At 39.3% G+C, this 17,450-nt stretch overlaps 1 protein-coding gene across 3 annotated transcripts in view; it reads right to left on the reverse strand.

The window, feature by feature from the left end:
• SMC6 (structural maintenance of chromosomes 6) overlaps positions 1-17,450 on the reverse strand; it is a 38,005-nt gene that overhangs the window by 14,063 nt on the left and 6,492 nt on the right. For all 3 annotated transcript variants that reach the window (XM_083858492.1, XM_083858493.1, XM_083858494.1), the window contains exons 4-17: positions 16,161-16,278; positions 14,089-14,194; positions 10,111-10,247; positions 9,489-9,550; positions 8,558-8,638; positions 5,855-5,956; positions 5,554-5,673; positions 5,369-5,464; positions 4,062-4,208; positions 3,611-3,699; positions 2,877-3,041; positions 1,973-2,151; positions 769-970; positions 531-645 (exon numbers count right to left, since the gene is read on the reverse strand). In XM_083858492.1, coding sequence (XP_083714618.1) covers positions 531-645; positions 769-970; positions 1,973-2,151; positions 2,877-3,041; positions 3,611-3,699; positions 4,062-4,208; positions 5,369-5,464; positions 5,554-5,673; positions 5,855-5,956; positions 8,558-8,638; positions 9,489-9,550; positions 10,111-10,247; positions 14,089-14,194; positions 16,161-16,278 — 1,719 coding nt within the window. The remainder of the gene's footprint in view (positions 1-530; positions 646-768; positions 971-1,972; positions 2,152-2,876; positions 3,042-3,610; positions 3,700-4,061; positions 4,209-5,368; positions 5,465-5,553; positions 5,674-5,854; positions 5,957-8,557; positions 8,639-9,488; positions 9,551-10,110; positions 10,248-14,088; positions 14,195-16,160; positions 16,279-17,450) is intronic.

Below are 17,450 nucleotides of genomic sequence, written 5' to 3' on the forward strand. Positions count from 1 at the left end.
AGTTCTGCTTACTCAGAGAATACCCTGGCTTCTCTAAATAAAAACATATACACCTTATTTTTATCTTTGAACATTTTACCTGTAATCTTATCTGCAGAAGCTGGTGTCTTCAGTACTAACAGAAAATCAAAAATCAATTAAGAACAGAAATCAGATAGTGTCAGAAAACTTAGCTACCAGCTGCTAGGTACAACTGGCACGAGTGGGTTGCAAATTCTTGTAACTCCCAGACTACGCAAACCTGGCACATCCTGAACCCACCAATCAACACAGAGACATGAGACAGAGCCATCAGTTAGGAGGCTGATTACACACACATGGACTACTCAAACCGGGAAACTACACTTAGAGGCCCAGAAAGGTAGTGGCAAAGAACCCAGAAACAAACAGGGAAGGTCCTGAAACACATGGGGCAGAGAGGGGAGCATAACTTCCTCTACCTGTTTTATCCACTACAGACACCACCAGTGAAGGTGTCAGAAATGCTCCACACATTTCTTTAAAGGTCAACAGGGAGAATAAAGCCTTACTTTAATCAGCAGGACTCTTTCTATACCCCTCATATCGATCAAACAATTGGCAACCACTGGATTATCTATTTCCAATGCTGTCAGAACTGATGGGAATTCTGGATGATGAACAGCTCTGAAGAAAAGAAAGGAAAACATCATTCATAAAACTCACATGAGATTCCTCAAATAAAAAAAAAATTACAAATAGTTCTTTTCAACCATCAAGGCTAAGCAATAAAATTCAAAACATACTTACTTCTGACTAGTATCATAAATTCTATCCTGAAATTTATTTACAATTATTTGAGGTCTATGTCCACGTGCATAATATTTTGACATCAGTAACTGCAGAGTCCTTTCATCACTATGATTATCACAGCAAAATGCCTGAAGTAGGCCTTTTAAACAGGATTCAATAGCCAAGATCAGTTCAGGATCTTTTGGATGAATCAAAGCACCTAAATAAACACAAGAAGCAAGGCTTTAGGTATGTGTTCTGTGACAGAATATTCCATAGAGCATTTTTACCATTCAAGGTTCTTGTTTTGTTATATTGCAGTGCTTTTTAAGAGTCTAAAATAAATTTTTCTCACACGTAGAAAAAAAAAATTAAGAGGTTGACTAAAAGTTAAAAGACTCTACAAGAGACCTGAGAACACAAACATAGAATTTCTCTGCCTAGAGACACCTACACATAGCTGGAGGCCTATGTTTTCTTCCATTAGGTGCCAATTTTATGGCAGCTGAGCAGAAATGTATCGAGGCAAAGATAGCTTATCAACAATTTAATGCTTTAAGGATGAAGGCAGTGGAACAACTATACTGCAAATTAGACAAACATGAAGATTTCCATTATATCACCTGTCTTCAGTAGCACACGTTTGCACATTCTTACCCTGCAGTAAATGCCATGTACTTTACATTCAGAATATGCTGAAACGTTTCCTCCTATTCACAAACTGAAAGTATCAGCCACTGTCAGAGCTGGACAATAGACAAATAAAAAGCCAGCTTCCCAAGAAAATGTCAGTTGGGTCTGTCTGACTTGTTCCATGCAAAACATCTCAAGTTTGACAAACCCACAAGTCAGCCATGGGACATTTTGAACAAAATCTGTCCAAGATTTGGACAGTGCTATCCACTGAGGGACAAGTAGTCAAAGCACAGTTCTCTGATGCTTTGAGCATATGGGGGAGTTGGAGGGATGCACTGAAAGTTTACCATCGTAAAATACCTCAACAAAACCAGTTGGAAAATGAGGAAAGCCACAAGCTGTTAGTGAGTGCATGACAGAAGCAAAAGATAACATACCAGGATAAAACTTTAGTCCAGGAAGTACAGAAGAAAAAGGTCTATCTAAAGGTCCTTAAAGAACAAAATTTTCCTTAAAGACCACTATTTACAGTAGCAGCCATACAAAAATATACCATAAGAAAATATGTTTCAGCAATTATTCTTACCCAAAGGTCCAAGAGGTTTCTTTTTGAACTGTTTTTGTCTATAGGCTACTTCAACTGCTTCAATAAATGCTGGTATATGTGGTCCAAATCTTTTCAAAGTGTTTGTTTTACTATCTTTCAGGTCTCTCAGCTGTTTCTGCTGGGCATCCAGTGCTTGTTGCACTTCACTTCTTTCTCTCCTAAGGTAACAGATTTTTTTCTCAGTAGTTATAGAGCCTAAAGTGCACCAAAATTACTATAAAGCCTTGTTTTTCAATTACTAATAGCATTCTGTATCAAGATGTCAGTAGTTCAATGTAAAGGTAGGTTCACACATGCAATAATATTTTTCTAGTTTCCAGAAACATGAGGAAAAAAAGAAAGAGAAAATTACTACTTTGCAACAGTTCTACAAGACTTTTATTTCTAACAAATTATAATAAATTTATTTTATTTTATTTATTTTATTTAATTATATCCTTCAATTTCACTGTCTTCAAAGATCTTCAACAAAACACACAGTAAGCACTGGTTACAATAACTAATAAGAGGCATTTAAACTAAAACACCAGGTGCAATAAGGAACAATTCTCAAATCCTTTAAGACAATAACTGACATTGCCATAATCCCCTCTGATAATCATTGTTCAAGTTCAGGTTTCCAAATCAAAGCCAGAGTATTTTGTTTTTTCTATCTTGGGCTAAACTAGTATTTGAATCACTTAGCCTCAAAGCCTCTCTGAATCCTCCTTAACTGTAGAAGCAGTAATTACTACTACATGTATCTATTCTCTTATAATGTGAAAAAGAAACTGGAGCTTAACAGATCAGGGATCATAGATACATAGGAAGAGATACATAAAAGAAGGGATTCTCTCTGACTTGGAACAGAGGTAAACAATTACATGCAAAAAGCATAACTTACCCGAGTCTAGAATGTTCTTCCCAACACTTAGATATAGCCTGCTGAAACTGATCCACCTGCTGACCAATCATTATTTCTTCATCATGGAATGTCTTTAACTGTTCCCTAAGGTATGCAATTCTCCTTTGTCTTTCCAATTTCTCAGGCTCTGAAACCTGATTAGCACTAGAAAAGAGCACACGTCTGTTATTTTACAACCATACTGATGCTTTACAACTGACATGAATTTTATTACTTGTAGCGTGCAGAAGATTTATTCATCAGTTACATTTAAGGTTCTGTTAACTTGCAAGATCTACATAGCAATATAGCAAATTTTAAATATATTTTTTAAAAATTTCTAATCACATGTAACTCCCCCCCCCCAGTTACATTCCTATCACATTTAGTTTAAGACATATTTGTTTTGTACTACCATGGGAAGCTAGAGAATATCTATTATCACCAAAAGCAAAACAAAACAACCCCAAACCAAACAAATATCCAACCAACCAACCAACCAACCAACAAGAAAGCACTTTTGCTACCCAGTTGCCTCTTCTTTTGATATTCTAGTCAAAATCTTGGTATGTGAAGAAGCAGGATCAGAAATATTCAGGTATTTAACTGGACCCTGCTAAAGACTGAATAAATATTTTGTATTACTGCAAGTTTTCTCATTAATCAGAAAAGCTCACTTATTTTCCACCTGTATCTTAATAAACATACACTATAATCATTGTATCTGTATTTACCAGTTTTTCAGTTCTTCAATTCGTTTAGATAGCTGTTGACTGTCTTTTTCCAGACGTTTTAACTCTGTTTTGGAACGATTGTAAACAATCTATCAAGGAAACAGGATACAGTAGTTTAAGAAATAGAAGAAATAATTTCTGAAAGAACTTCAGTTTTGAGTAAATACTGAACTGCACCAAACCAGACAAACATAACTTGATTTTCAAAAATTACATCTATTTATTTACTTTGAATTAAACTTAACACTGTTTAGTAACTATGTCAAGACATAAACACCAGGGCCCCCACTACTTTCCAGTCAGCCAGAAAATTCCACCTGTTCCAAACTCCACTACAGACTCAAAAAGCCAAGGCACAGGTGTAGAATTACAGACGGGCAGAGCATGGACAAACTTAAAGCTCTAAACTGGTATGAACTTTGAAAGGTTTGTTTGGGGTTTTTTTGCCTACCTCAGTTTCATGGACTGCTTTTCTTTTTGCCTGCACTTCAGCCTTCAAAGAAATACACTGTGGATGAAGGGCTTGTGCTTCTTCACTTACTGTTATCAATTTGTCTTGTATTGCTTTGTACTTTTTTTCTGCTTCATTAACTTTTGCCTTTGGTGAAAAAACAACAAAACAGGTAGTAATGGAACAAAATTTTCTTCAAAAACCTCTTAATGTTACAGGACAAATGTCTCTCAAAAGGATCCATCTCAATTGTTTGAGTTTTATTGGGTTTAAAAAAATAAAGCAAGTCACTGCCACTATGGATATGCTAAGATGAAAATTCATAATAAATATTCATTCTTGAGAAATCAACAGACTACCAAATCTGTGATGCAGACAGCAATCCCTTTTTCTGTCTCAAGGTTTACTCAAACACAGGACTCTTAAGACAATAAGGTCAAGCACTGTGACATCAAAAGAAATGAAAGCAGCATCTCGACAATGTTCCTTCATTGCTACATAGAAATGTTGAACATAAAGCAAAAATGCCTCAATTGTGAAACAAATACTTTTTAAAAAAAGGAAAAAAACCCTTAAAACACTTTTTTTTAAGAAAGGAAAATAAGTGCTAACAAAGAAAGCTTGGAGGAGTTTTAATAGACTGAAAAGTTTTGGGCTGTTCAGCCTGGAGAAATGGAGGCTGCATGAAGACCTCACAGCAGCCTTTTGGTACCTGAAGGGGGCCTACAAGGAAGCTGGAAAGGGACTCCTCATCTGTATTGATACGACAAGGAATAAATTTAATAAATTAATTAATTTAAAGTTTAAATAAGTTTAAACTTATTTAAAGAGGGGAAATTTAGGTTACATATATGGAATGAACGCTTTACTTTGGGGGTAGTGAGGCAATGGCACAGGCTTCCCAGAGAAGTTGTGGATATCCCATTCCTGGAAGTGTCCAGTGCCAGGGATGCAGCTTTGAGCAGCCTGATCCAGTGGAACACGTCCCTGCCCATGGCAGAGGGGCTGGACCTGGATAATCTTTAAGGTCTCCTCCCATCCACACTATTCTATGATTCTAGATTGAAAATAATGATGCCTGTTTCTCCGCACAAAATGTGTTTCATACGTAAATCAGAATGTATGACAAAATTGTTCTTTCTTGCTGCTTACAAAAGTCTTAAGAACCATCCCAAAACTTCCATAGGTCTCCTGAAATCACTGACTGTTTCTAAAGGCAATGATACTCAAGCAAACCTTCAGAACAGATTTCTGACTTGGGGGGTGACTACAGGTAGAGTGATAAATGGTTTAGACCATATATGTACCTGGCATTCTTCTACCTTCTGAAGAAACTCTGTATTTCCTTCTTCAGCTCTGACATCTTCTTCAAGCAGTTCTATTTCTTTTTCCATCTCACTCACCTAAAGAGAAGCCTATATTAGCATATCCACAGCACACTGGGACTGAAGCACATTTCACATGAACAAACATATTTTAACAAGACATTTACCACTGCCCATGCCATTTGATGTTTCAAATCTTTGAGACGACTTTGCATGTCATTCACGAATGCAATGCTTTTGAAAACTTCCTTCTTTTCCAAATAATGCTTCTTAAGTTCTTCAAGACGCTTAAAAAAGAAAACAGGGGTTCAATGACTGCAAAAAGCTGTGATATAATTTTTAGAAGGATTTGCGTTTTTTGTAATTTAATGTCACTGAGACATAATAAAACCAAAACTATACAGTTTAGCTTCCGTACTTTCTTCACTGCTCAGATCTGTCCCAATAATTACTTTAACTTTTACATACCTCTTCCCCTTGTTCTATCTGAACATGGATATTTTTTTTAGTTTTCCCAATAACTGAATAATCTTCTTTCATTTGTTCCAGCTGAGTTGCCTTCATAAAAAACTGAAAAGGAATAAAAAGATGTAGATATGAGATCAGCACCTTATCTAATTATCTGCAATAATTACAACAGAAAGACCATTCATCCCAACATCCCTGCATGCTGAATAATATCCAAAGTGAAAAATCTGGTCAGGTTGTGGTGGTACAACTTCCACCTCCTCCTCAGGCTGCAATGTGTTATTTGAAATGTTTCTTAGGCTCCAGCCTTGATGAACAGAAGCTCTGCTCAGCTCCTCTTAAGTTTATCAGAAACGCTCTCTACTCCCAGGAACTTATACTGTCTGACAAGCTCCTCTTCCTTATCAAGAGCCTTTGAAACTTCTTTCTTGCCCGACTAACAACTCAAACGAAACAATGTTTTTGTTACTGAATTTTCAAAACAAGTTACTGACCTAAATTGTGGTCAAGACAGGAAATTACTATGACTGAAGACCACTCTCTTGTGACCCTATAAACAATGGTCCCAAGTGAGACCCACTGAGCTCTCCTGGACCACAGCAGGCTGTGACAGCATCTCCCTTTAAATAAGACACCACTGTGAGCCAGAGAACTCCCAAGTTTACTTGGAGGACTGCTGCCAAAAGCTGACAGAGGGCTGATACCCCCTACGCCTCAAGGATCAACCTTCACCCTCTGAGAAGATCCAAAGGCATTTGACTTGAGTACTTCTCTGAGCTCCAGGGGAATTTTTCACAGGTATACAACTTGTATGTACTCTTTAGGTCTGTTTACATACAAGTGCGCATATGGTATAGCCACTGTATTATGACTATTTCTTAAGATTCTAAGTACTTAGATTAGTAAGAAAATTAGGCCTGTGAGTGAGTTACCACTGTGCTGTTGCAAACTCTGTAAGAATCTTCTGTTAAATTGTTTAAATCTCTGTTACATCTGATAGTTAAGCTTTGACACTGTCAAACCTTTAGGCCTAAACTGTGGCCAAGACCAGAGCTAAATTTGGCAAAGGGGTCCATTCTGAACCTTGTGACTTGATGGGAAGGTCTCCCTTACTTCTTTTTATCTTTAGTTTTTTCCCATTTGAACCTCCATGTAAATTATTTTAGGCTGATTTTGATATTAGATTGATTGATTTCAGGTTTTAGTCCAATTTTCCTCTTGTGCATCTATATAAGTAGGAGAGTGAACCTTGCCAACAAACGTCACCACACTTTCACTTTAATATTAAATCTGCTTTTGCTGATACCTTTTGCCAGTGGTTCTTCGGGTGACTTAAAACATGCATTTCCAACAGGAGTATTTCTGAATAATGAACAAACTCAGCAGTGCCCTAAAATTTAAATGTATCCATCTCTTCAGAGACTAATCTTCAAAAATATTGTTTGTGCAAGGGGATGATTGGTGCAATCAGACAGTGCACTGGCTCTGGTTAGGATGGACTTAAGTTTCCTTACAGCAACTGTTACACTTGTTGTATTTTAGACGTGTGATCAAAACACTACTGACTGCACACTCATATTTCAGCTGTTGCACTGGAGTCTCCTGTTTCTCACTCTGCCCTCCCAGTGAACAGACTGGCACAGTGTGCAAGACATTGGGAGGGATACAACCAGGCAGATGATCCCAAGCAGCCAAAGAGATATGCCACCTCAGAAAATGTCATTGTGATGGTTTAGCTCCAGCCACTCACTCTCCTTTGGGGTGTGATAGGGAAGAAAGTCAGAAAAGTAAAAGCAAGGAAGCACACAGGTTGAGATAGAAATAGTTTAATAAAGCAAAAGCTGCAAACGGAAGCCAAGCAAAACAAGGAATTCATTCATCACTTCCCAGGGCAGGCAGGTGTTCAGCCATTCCCAGGAAAGCAGGGCTCCATCATGACTAACAGTGACTTGGGAGGACAAACCCATCATTCAAAACATCCCCCAATTCCTTCTTCTTCCCCCAGCTCTATATGCTGAGCATGATGCCACATGGTCTGGGATATACATCCCTTTTGTCAGCTGGGGTCATCTGTCCTGGATGTGACCCCTCTCAACTCCTTGTGCACCCCCAGCCTCCTTGCTGGAGCCGTGGAAAAAGAAGAAAATGCCTTGATTCTGTGTAAGCCCAGCCCAGCAGTAATAAAACCATCTCCACATTATCACGACTGTTTTCAGCACAAATCCACAACATAGCCCTATACAGGCTGCCATGAAGAAAATTAACTCTAGCCCAGCTCTAAACCAGCAGAGTCATGCTCAGCAATAAAAGCAGGTAAGAGAGAGTTCAAGGGGACTAACCATCTTTTGCTTGGACACTGGCTGGGCCTCAGTGTACCAACAGGAGGTGGCAAGAGACTGCCTTTGCATCTCTTATTTTGTTCCACTTTCTTTCTCTCCCCTTCCAGCTTTCCCTTCAGGTATTATACAATTTTCACCTCATCACTCTAATTTTTTTACTTTTACTCTTCATTTCCCGTTCTCCCATCCCAAGCTTGGGGGCAGCACAGAAGGGAAGGAGTGGCTGTGTGGTATTTAGCTACTAACCTGAGTTACCCAAAGCAAGTTATTAAAATTAAGGATTTTGGAGTTTTTTCCCAAATGTTCTAAAAATTTGCAATCAGGATTTCAATGTTTTATGACAATGTCAAATTGTTTTTCTTACCTTGTATTTGTCACCTTCATTTTTAGTCTGTAAAAACTGTTTGCTCATCTCTTGGGTTAAAATAGACACAGGATTATCTACCTGCAAAAAAAAAATTCTTTTTATTTTAATTACAAGTTACCATACAACTGCAAATCCATGAAAGTGAGCACCCTGTTCCAGTCTTGCCACTTAGTAATAAGCTAAGGTTTAGAAATCAAGATTTAATCCTCTCAAGTCTTCAAAAAAATCAAAACATAACAAACAAAACAAATAACAAACAGAAAATTAAAAAACTCAACAAGATCAAGTACAAAATAGAACCACAGCAAGGAGAACTAAGGAACTGCTTCTAAGAGCATACATGAGTTCTCTAAAAAAAGTACCTGTAAGTTCCATTTATTTAACAAAATCAGTATTGGAAATTCTTGTTGTATCCAAGTATTGCAATAAATGCAATTAATTGACTCATATTCTTCCAGATGTTGCCACAAAATAAAATCAATACATACTAACTGACATTTTTATTATTTGAAAGTCTAAGTATGTTGAGTATTTTAAACTCCATATGCAGTACCTGATCTTTTATTAATCTCTTAGGCAGTAAAATCACACTTAAATTTCTGAAACAGCAAGAACTGAAATAATTAGCAGAAAAAAACTCTCCAGATACAAAAGAAAGTATGTCAAGACTTTTACCAACAGGATACATGACTCACAGGTCACAGATGACAGCAAATACTTATCTGTCTGGGACAGAATCCTATTCTGCATTGCATGAGGTATATATTTCAATTTTCCTTTTGCTGATTAATTTGATCTTTAAATAACAGGGAAGAGGTGAAAACTTTTCCTTTAAAGAACAGTACATTTCTTTTTAATTGAAAAATTATAATATCACATGCCAACATCTTCTTAAATTGCACAGAATTTAAATAACTACAACAACTACCTGTATATTAAAGTGATCCAGTATTCCTATGAGTTCCTCTTTCTTTGAAGAAATTACGGCCCCTAATGGTAAAAAAAGAAAGGAAAAATATCAATAAGTACAATGTGCCAGTCTTTTGTTCATTGTAGAAAATGTGAAAAATGAGATCAATCTTTTTGTAACACAGACTTAGTTCTAAATAAGAAGCATTGGTTAGGAGGTTTTTTAAATTATTATTTTTTTCAATATATTTGCACCTGCACAGAAAGATTTCTAATTGAAGTCCTTCTTTATCTCAAATCCTCTGTGACAGAATTTAGATAAATCAGTAAATTCAATAAAACTTCAAAAAAAGACTAAAAAAACTATGTTCAGCCTCACCACATAAGCATTTTTTTGTAAAAACAAATACATAATGTAACACCTGACATACTAAACAATACATATCACTAAATGCATAATACTTTTGACATACTAAAATATTCTTTGTTTGGGATAAAACAAAAAAAAAAGGGACATTGTCCTCATCCTTGAATGATTTTATGAAAAGAGAAACATCATCCTTTATAACATCAAGGCATTCAAAGCCATGAATAAGTTTAGAGAACTTCTAAGACTGAGACCAAAGCAAACTCCCACCAACCAGATTTGCTTCTCAGTTTGCAAGTTCTGCTTCCATCCTGGTTGATGCGCTGGTTCACAGTAATAGATGTACCATACAATTCTGGTTTAAATGCATCTCTTCCTTGGTTTCTCAAAGTTATGGAAATATGTGCAGAACTAAAAAAAAGTAACAAAAATAATGAAAAGACAACTAAAATTAATCTCTAATCCAAAAACAACAACAACAACAACAAAAAAAAAATCAAAGCATTTTAATTTTCCATACAAATTGTCATGTGTCCAACAGGTCACAGCTGCAAGTCAGTCATAGTACCAACCAGAAGAACATGTATTTATTTGACTTGAGCCATAACAGCATTAGACACATTGCTGGTTTAAAACCCAGCAGGAAAAAAAACAAAACACTCAAGCTGCCCCCCTTCCTCCACCCCCTTCCCACAGTGGAGGAAACAACAGGAGAGATTGTAAGACAGAATTACAATTTACTGCAAAATCTCCAAATCACAACAATACTAACAGGAGTGTACAAACCAGAGAGAGTTTTACCCACTGAAGTGTATTCACCATCAAACAGAAATGCTTCCCCAAGACAGCACCTGGCATGGTTTTCCAGACAAAAGCAAAATGCCAACTGGACCATATAGTTAATGCATGAGAAAGCAAAGGCACTATGTCAGGGATGCTCATGGTTTAACTTTCCCCTTCCCCAGCCCAAAAGCAACGGAAAAATAGGGACAAGATAAAACCTGGTGGGACCTGACAAGGCTCTGAAACAGGCCAGGGGACTCTTTTCCTGTGCCTGACTGAGCACAAGAGGGACTGGAGTGTTTGGCAGCGCTGCTGCAGTGGCTGCGGTGGCTCCGTGCTGCTGTTGTTCCCTCTGATGCCTTAAGTTCTAGATTTCATATTTTCCAGATTCTGTACTGCATTGGTAGATAACTCTGAACTTCATATAAAGTATTGGCAAGTTCTCCTCACAGGGTAGTTAGACAAAACAATCCTTTTCCAGCCAAGGGCAACCTTACAGCTTCAGACCCAGAAAGTATAAACAACAGCTGAGGAGAACAATCTGGGATGATGGGACTTCACAACCTGAAGCTGTAATTGGACAATTAACCCCAATATGTAAATGGACCAAAACTTGCAAAAGTGTGAAAACATGTGACCTGTCATCCATCTTGGGTGTAGCCATGGCCGGGCTCTTGTACTGCCCAAGGTGTATCCTTTGAAGGCCTTATAGTAAATACCTACTTTATTCCTTTAACACTGTCTAGTCTGTGTTCTGTGTAGCCTCTCAAGGCACCACCTCCCTTTCCTTTTTCTCTGAGCGGCATCTTGGGCTTCCCAGTGATGTTTCGGCACCAAACCAAAAAAGCTATGGCTCGGAGGAAGAGGAAAGGGGCTGTGTCCTGGGTGATTTTATAATGATGCTCTATTCCTGATTGTCTGCTTTATCCTCAGAAATGGCTGCTGTGGCTTTAAGGTGGGTCAAGAAGAGGGGTGGGAGCTTTTGGGAGCTCCTGTGCGGACTTTGTGCTCCAAGACTCACTCTTCAGCGTCCTGGGTGCTGTGGAGAGCAGCGGTTACTTTGTTGCTCAGCTAACTCCATTTTTAGTAGCTTAAGCAAGATTCCCTTTTTCCCCCGACCCCAAGCTTCCCCTGGACAGCAGCAGCAATCCTTCTGCAGGGTTTTTTGTTTGTTTGTTTTTTCTTGAACTGTTTCAGCCTGGTTTTGGTCTGAGATCAGATAATCACTGAGACTGGCAGCGGGGGCCACTCCAGCCAGCCCAAAATCTCGGGCAAAGATGAGCCAACAAGAGAAAGGACACCAAGATCCACCAGCTTCATTTGCTGCGAGGAGGGGATCAATGCCAGAGATTCAACAGGTTCCCACCTGTTTTGCCCAAGCTGCTGCATGAACTTTTTCCTCTTCCCTGAGACAAAAGCCAGCTGCCACTTTGCCCCCCTCTGCCACATGGCCAGCCCGTTTATTTCTTCCCCTGGTATTTTGAGGTTTCTTTGTTTTGCTGTTGGGGGGAAGGGTAAGGTTCTGAAAGTTCAATATCTAGCATTTATTCAGCTTTTTCCCGTGCTGTGTGGGCACTTTGTTAGTTAATAAACAAGGGTTGTTTTCACTTTCAGCCACTGGTATTCATTTTCTCATTGGCAAAAAGGATTACTGAAGCCATTCTCTTCAGAGGAGACACTCATTTCAGGGTGTTTTCTCCTAAATCTGTCTCTAAGCCAAGACAGACTGCCACAAGCAGAGAGGGGCAAAGTCTGCTGGGCTGACCCTGAAACCTACACACCCCTCCTTTGAGCCTGGCAAAAACAAAAGCAATCCTTCTGCTTTCAGCCCTGGGTTCCTTGTGCTGACACCACGGCCCCGCCATGACATGGATGGTATGGAATCAAACACTGCCAGATACTCCAGCCCTCTTCTCCATAAGACAGACACACTGACTGCTTGCACCTCCTATGCTTCACCTAAATAATAAGCCAAAAGCAAATATTTGTGAGAGATTTCTTCCATCTTCCCTTCTCATCTGAGAGTGCCCTCATTTTACACTGCAGAATCAAGCTGCTTTTTGGTAGTTCTCCTTTTTTCAAATTGGTTTCTGTACAAAACAGTTGTTGGGCTTCTACAGCCTAACTAAAGTAATCTATACTGGAATGCTTAAGGCATTCTTCTAGAAAAGAATGTTCCAAATTCCTACTTCTTTTTTTTCAAGTGAGTGTTGAAACTTAATACATGTAAGGCAAGTACTATCAACAATTTTACTCTCAATTACTTCTGAAAGGAAAAGGCTGGGACTCTGAATAACAGCTTCATGGAAATGTAAACTCCTAAACCTCCTACCTTTTTATTGGTTTCCCTAAACACTTTATCCACACTCTCACAGCACACATGAATCCACTTCTCGCATGTTTAAGTATCCAGCTGTAAGTCAAGGTCTTTATATTGTATATTCATTCACCGGAAAGACTGAAAAATAATTAACCTCACTGCTTGCAAAACAACGATAACTAGTCACCTATGAATTTTTCCAGTGAACTCTATTTTTCTGTAGGATATTCAATTGCAGAGTAAATTACTACATGAGAGCAGGGAATACACAGGACATCACTATGTTAGCTAGCTCAGTGTCCCAGTTTCAGGTAGGACAGAGTTCATTTTTTTGCCATTACTGCGAGGGGCAGAGCCTGGAGCCACCTGAGTGTTGTTATTCTATGCCCCACACATCATCCTTGGGGGCACAGCTTCAGCTGGAAGAGAACAGGAAGTGGAAGTGACAACATTTTGTTCCTTCATTCCAGGGAAAGTGGATGGTGAGTGAAGCAGTGGGGTGGTTCCAGTCCTACCATGGGGTTGGTGTGTCATTGCTTTTCTTGTCTTGGGCTTGGGGAGGGAGTGTGGGTGGGAATGATTTGTCCACCATTGTTTATTTTTTTCACAGCACGGGCACAGACAGTTCCATTTGCCATTTTCTTGATGAGGAGATGCAGGACTCGGGCTGTGGTGCAGTTGCCTTGAGTCAGACTCAGTGAGGATTTTTGCTTGTAATCACCCTCTTTTATTATTTTTGTTACTAGTATTGTTGCTGTTAGCATTTGTTTTCCTTATATCGGTGATGGCTTTTTTCAGCACATTTTTATTTCAACCCATAATCTCTACCTTTATCCCTCTCTCACTGGAGAGGAAAGAGACCAGCTGTTTGGAGTTCAATTTCCAGTTGGTTTCAAACTACAACATTCAGAAATAAAGGTATACTAGTGGCAAAACTTCTGAAGTTTTTTGTTTTCAGGATTTGGTTGTGTTTTTTTCAGGGGGAAGGTGTTGTTTAAATACAGTCTCTTCAGTGTCATGCCTTTTATTCACGCCTGGTGGATCCCATAAAAAGATGCAGAAAACTAGCATAAATAGAAAACTCATAAGCTAACTTCAATGACAATCACTGAACTACATTTCCAACTTTAAGATTAAAGTTTTACTTACGTTTCTCCTTTCTGAATAAACATTTTTAATGCAGAACCTCTGTTAGTTGCAGTGGCTTTTCCACCAAGTCCAACAATTAGTGCTGTTAATACAGAACTTTTTCCACCTGTAATTGAAGCATTGAACTTGTTTTAAAGGGAATATACTTTAACTTCTACTCTACCCATATTAGAGTTTTTCGGCTTCTTATATATTCATGCATTAGAAGTCCAAATTCTGTCCTTATTGAGCATTTAAAATAGCAATAATGCTAGTAAAGTATCTGCCATTTTCAAGGTTCTCCTTAAGAAAACCCAAAACGCTGAGACAAACCTTTATTTAGCAATTTGCATTCACCATGTCATAGGTCAGAAGGAAAGAATCTCTCTTTTCTTAAAAGCATACTGAAAACGTCTACACAACAAAAGAAGTCAAACACACATTACCATTTATCTACCTAACTGAATGGTTTTTAAGCTCTTTTTCAAAATTTATGTTTAATTTTTTTTAATTGTTTGTCCAGAAGTGAGGTCATATAAAGAGGTATCACTTCCTATAATAGTTTCTATGTGTCCCTACTGTCCTGGGTTAGCTGGGATAGAATTCCTTTTCTACCTAGTAGCTTGTACAGTGCTCTGTTTTGGGTTCAGCAGGAGAATAATGCTGATAACATGCTCATGTTTTGGTTGTTACTAAGTAGCAAAGTCGAGGACCCTTCAGTGTCTCATGCTCTGCCAGTGAGGAGGTGCACAAGAAGGCAGGATGGATCCCAGCCAGGAGAACTGACCCCAGCTGGTCAAAGGGACATTCCATACAATAGAATGTCATGGCCAGTGCATAAACTGGGGGATGCTGTACAGGAGCCACTGATTGCTGCTCAGGAATGGGCTGGTTGTGAGCAACTGCATTACACATATATCATTTCTCTTGGGTTTTATTCCTCTCTCTCTTTCTGTTTTTCATTGCAATAATTATTATATTTTATTTTATTTCAATTATTAAGCTGTTCTTACCCCAAAACACAGGTTTTACCTTTTTCCAATTCTCCTTCCCCTGCCACTGGAGGAACATAGGGAAGTGAGTGAGTGGCTGCATGGTATTTAGTTGCCAAAAAGGATTAAATGACAACAGTCCTTTATAGCACCCAATGTGGGGCTCAAAGAGCTGATATAACTGACTAGAGTATGTTAAGACAAATTTGCTGTAAGCATTCATGATATTAGTTTAATAATTGCTGATCACAATACTGATTTATTTGCTCTGAGTCATCATGCTGGTTCTCAGAGCTGCATTATGTAACACCCTGCTCACAACATGCGCTCCCTGCTTTGGTGTTTCTCAGCTCTGGGGTCTGGGCTAAGGTTATCATTTTGAAGTACTCTGTAATGCTGCCCGATAAGATATGATACGATAAATGACATGAAATGACATGACGGAACCGCTGGCCGTGAAACTCGCCCGGTCCGTGCCCCTGGCACCACCCCCGGGCTGCGGGAGCCATCTAGCGGCAACTGCCCACAATTACACCTCTCCCCCTGCCTCCCCCGACAGCCACCCTGGAGAGGACACACTTCCCCTCCTTCTCCAGGATAACTACAACAGCCTCTGAAAATTTGAATGTCCTTGGGAAGCTAAAAACGTCAGGAAGCGGGATGTTGCTGAATGTGGTTCAGATGTAGTTTAGCATTATGCAGCTACCAGCAGTACTGCAACCCCCCCCATTACAAGCACTGTGGCTCCTCCAAACTCAGTGATGGGCACTGCAGGCACTTGGACAAGTAATGTGCATTTAGTAATAAACATATAGGTACATTAAGTTCAAATAAAAATTTAAGCATTATTTAGCTATTAAAATACTTATATTCACATTATCTCCTGCAAAAATCTCCAATGTTAAGACCTAATTCACCAGCCTTTAACTACTAGGATAGACCTGTCTGGTACCTCATCTCAAAAGTAAATCCTTTTCCATGCCTGAAAGATGGCAAGAAATCCTTTTTCAAATAAAAGTTACGTCTTCTACATTATTAACAGAAGGGTTCCTCAACAAAGACACTATATTATAGCAATATATTATAGCAATTAATACTTACTTCCATTGGTTCCAACAACAAAATTGAGATTTGATCCAAACTGAAAAGGCCCCAGATTTGAATGGCACATGAAGTTCTTCAGCTGGATACTTTCAATTATCCCAACTTCACCATCAGGCTAAAGAATGAACAATTAAAACTCAAGTTACATATGCATTTCAATGAGATTAAGTTTATGCATTTTAAACACAATGAGAATTAAAATGACAGTATGATATCAGCTATCAGTTGTAACAAACCACAAGGAAACAGAAGGGTTTCCTGACACTGTGTAAACTCACTTGCTATAGAGCAGTTATGCAGTCAAATAAAAAGGAAAGTTACCAAAGCGGATCCCTCACATACAGTAACTTTCAGTTCTAAAATACTAAGACAATAGATCCACACAGTTGGCTGACCAACATTTATGGCATTGTCCAAATGTCTTGTAAATACTGACAGGTTTGGGGCACCAATCACCTCTCTGGGAAGCTGTACTGGCTTTGGGTAGCAGGGGTGGGAGCTACAGGGGTGGCTTCTGTGAGAATTTGCCAGAAGCTTTCCCAAATCTGACAGAGCCATTGCCATTACCCACCCAAGACAAACCCATTGCTGGCCAAGGCTGAGCCCATCAGCAACAGTGGTAGTGCCCCCAGGCTAAGGGTCAGGAAAGGGAAATTGCAATTGCAGCAGCACCAGCCAGAGAACAGGGGAGTGAGAACATGTGATAGGAACAGCTCTGCAGACACCAAGGTCAGTGAAGGATGGGCAGGAGGTCCTCCAGGCAGCAGAGCAGAGATCCACCTGTAGCCCATGGAGAGCCTTGTGCTGAAGCAGGTGGATTCCCAAAGGAGGCTGTGACCCCGTGGGAAGTCTACCCTGGAACAGGCTCCTGGCAGGACCTGTGGCCTATGGAGAGAGGAGCCCATACAGGAACAGGTTTGCTGGCAGCACTTGTGACTCCATGGGGGAGCCAGGCTGGAGCAGGCTGCTCCTGAGGGACTGCATCCTGTGGTAAGGATCCTCACTGGAGCATAAAACAACTGTGAGTCCTCCCTCTTAAGAGGAAGAAGTGGCAGAGACAACACATAATGAATTGGCTGCTGGCCCTATTCCCTGTGCTGTTGAGGGGAGAAGAAAATTGGGCATGAAGATGAGCCAAGGAGGGGTGGAGGGAAGGTGTTTTAAGATTTGGGTTCATTTCTCATTATCTCTCAAACACTGATTTGATTTTAAATAAATTCAGCTAATTTCCCCGGGCTGAGTCTGTTTTGCCCATGACAGTCACTGGGGAGTGATCTCTCCCTGCCC

Source organism: Zosterops lateralis, assembly GCF_965231275.1.
Source record: "Zosterops lateralis genome assembly, chromosome: 3".
NCBI lineage: Eukaryota > Metazoa > Chordata > Aves > Passeriformes > Zosteropidae > Zosterops > Zosterops lateralis.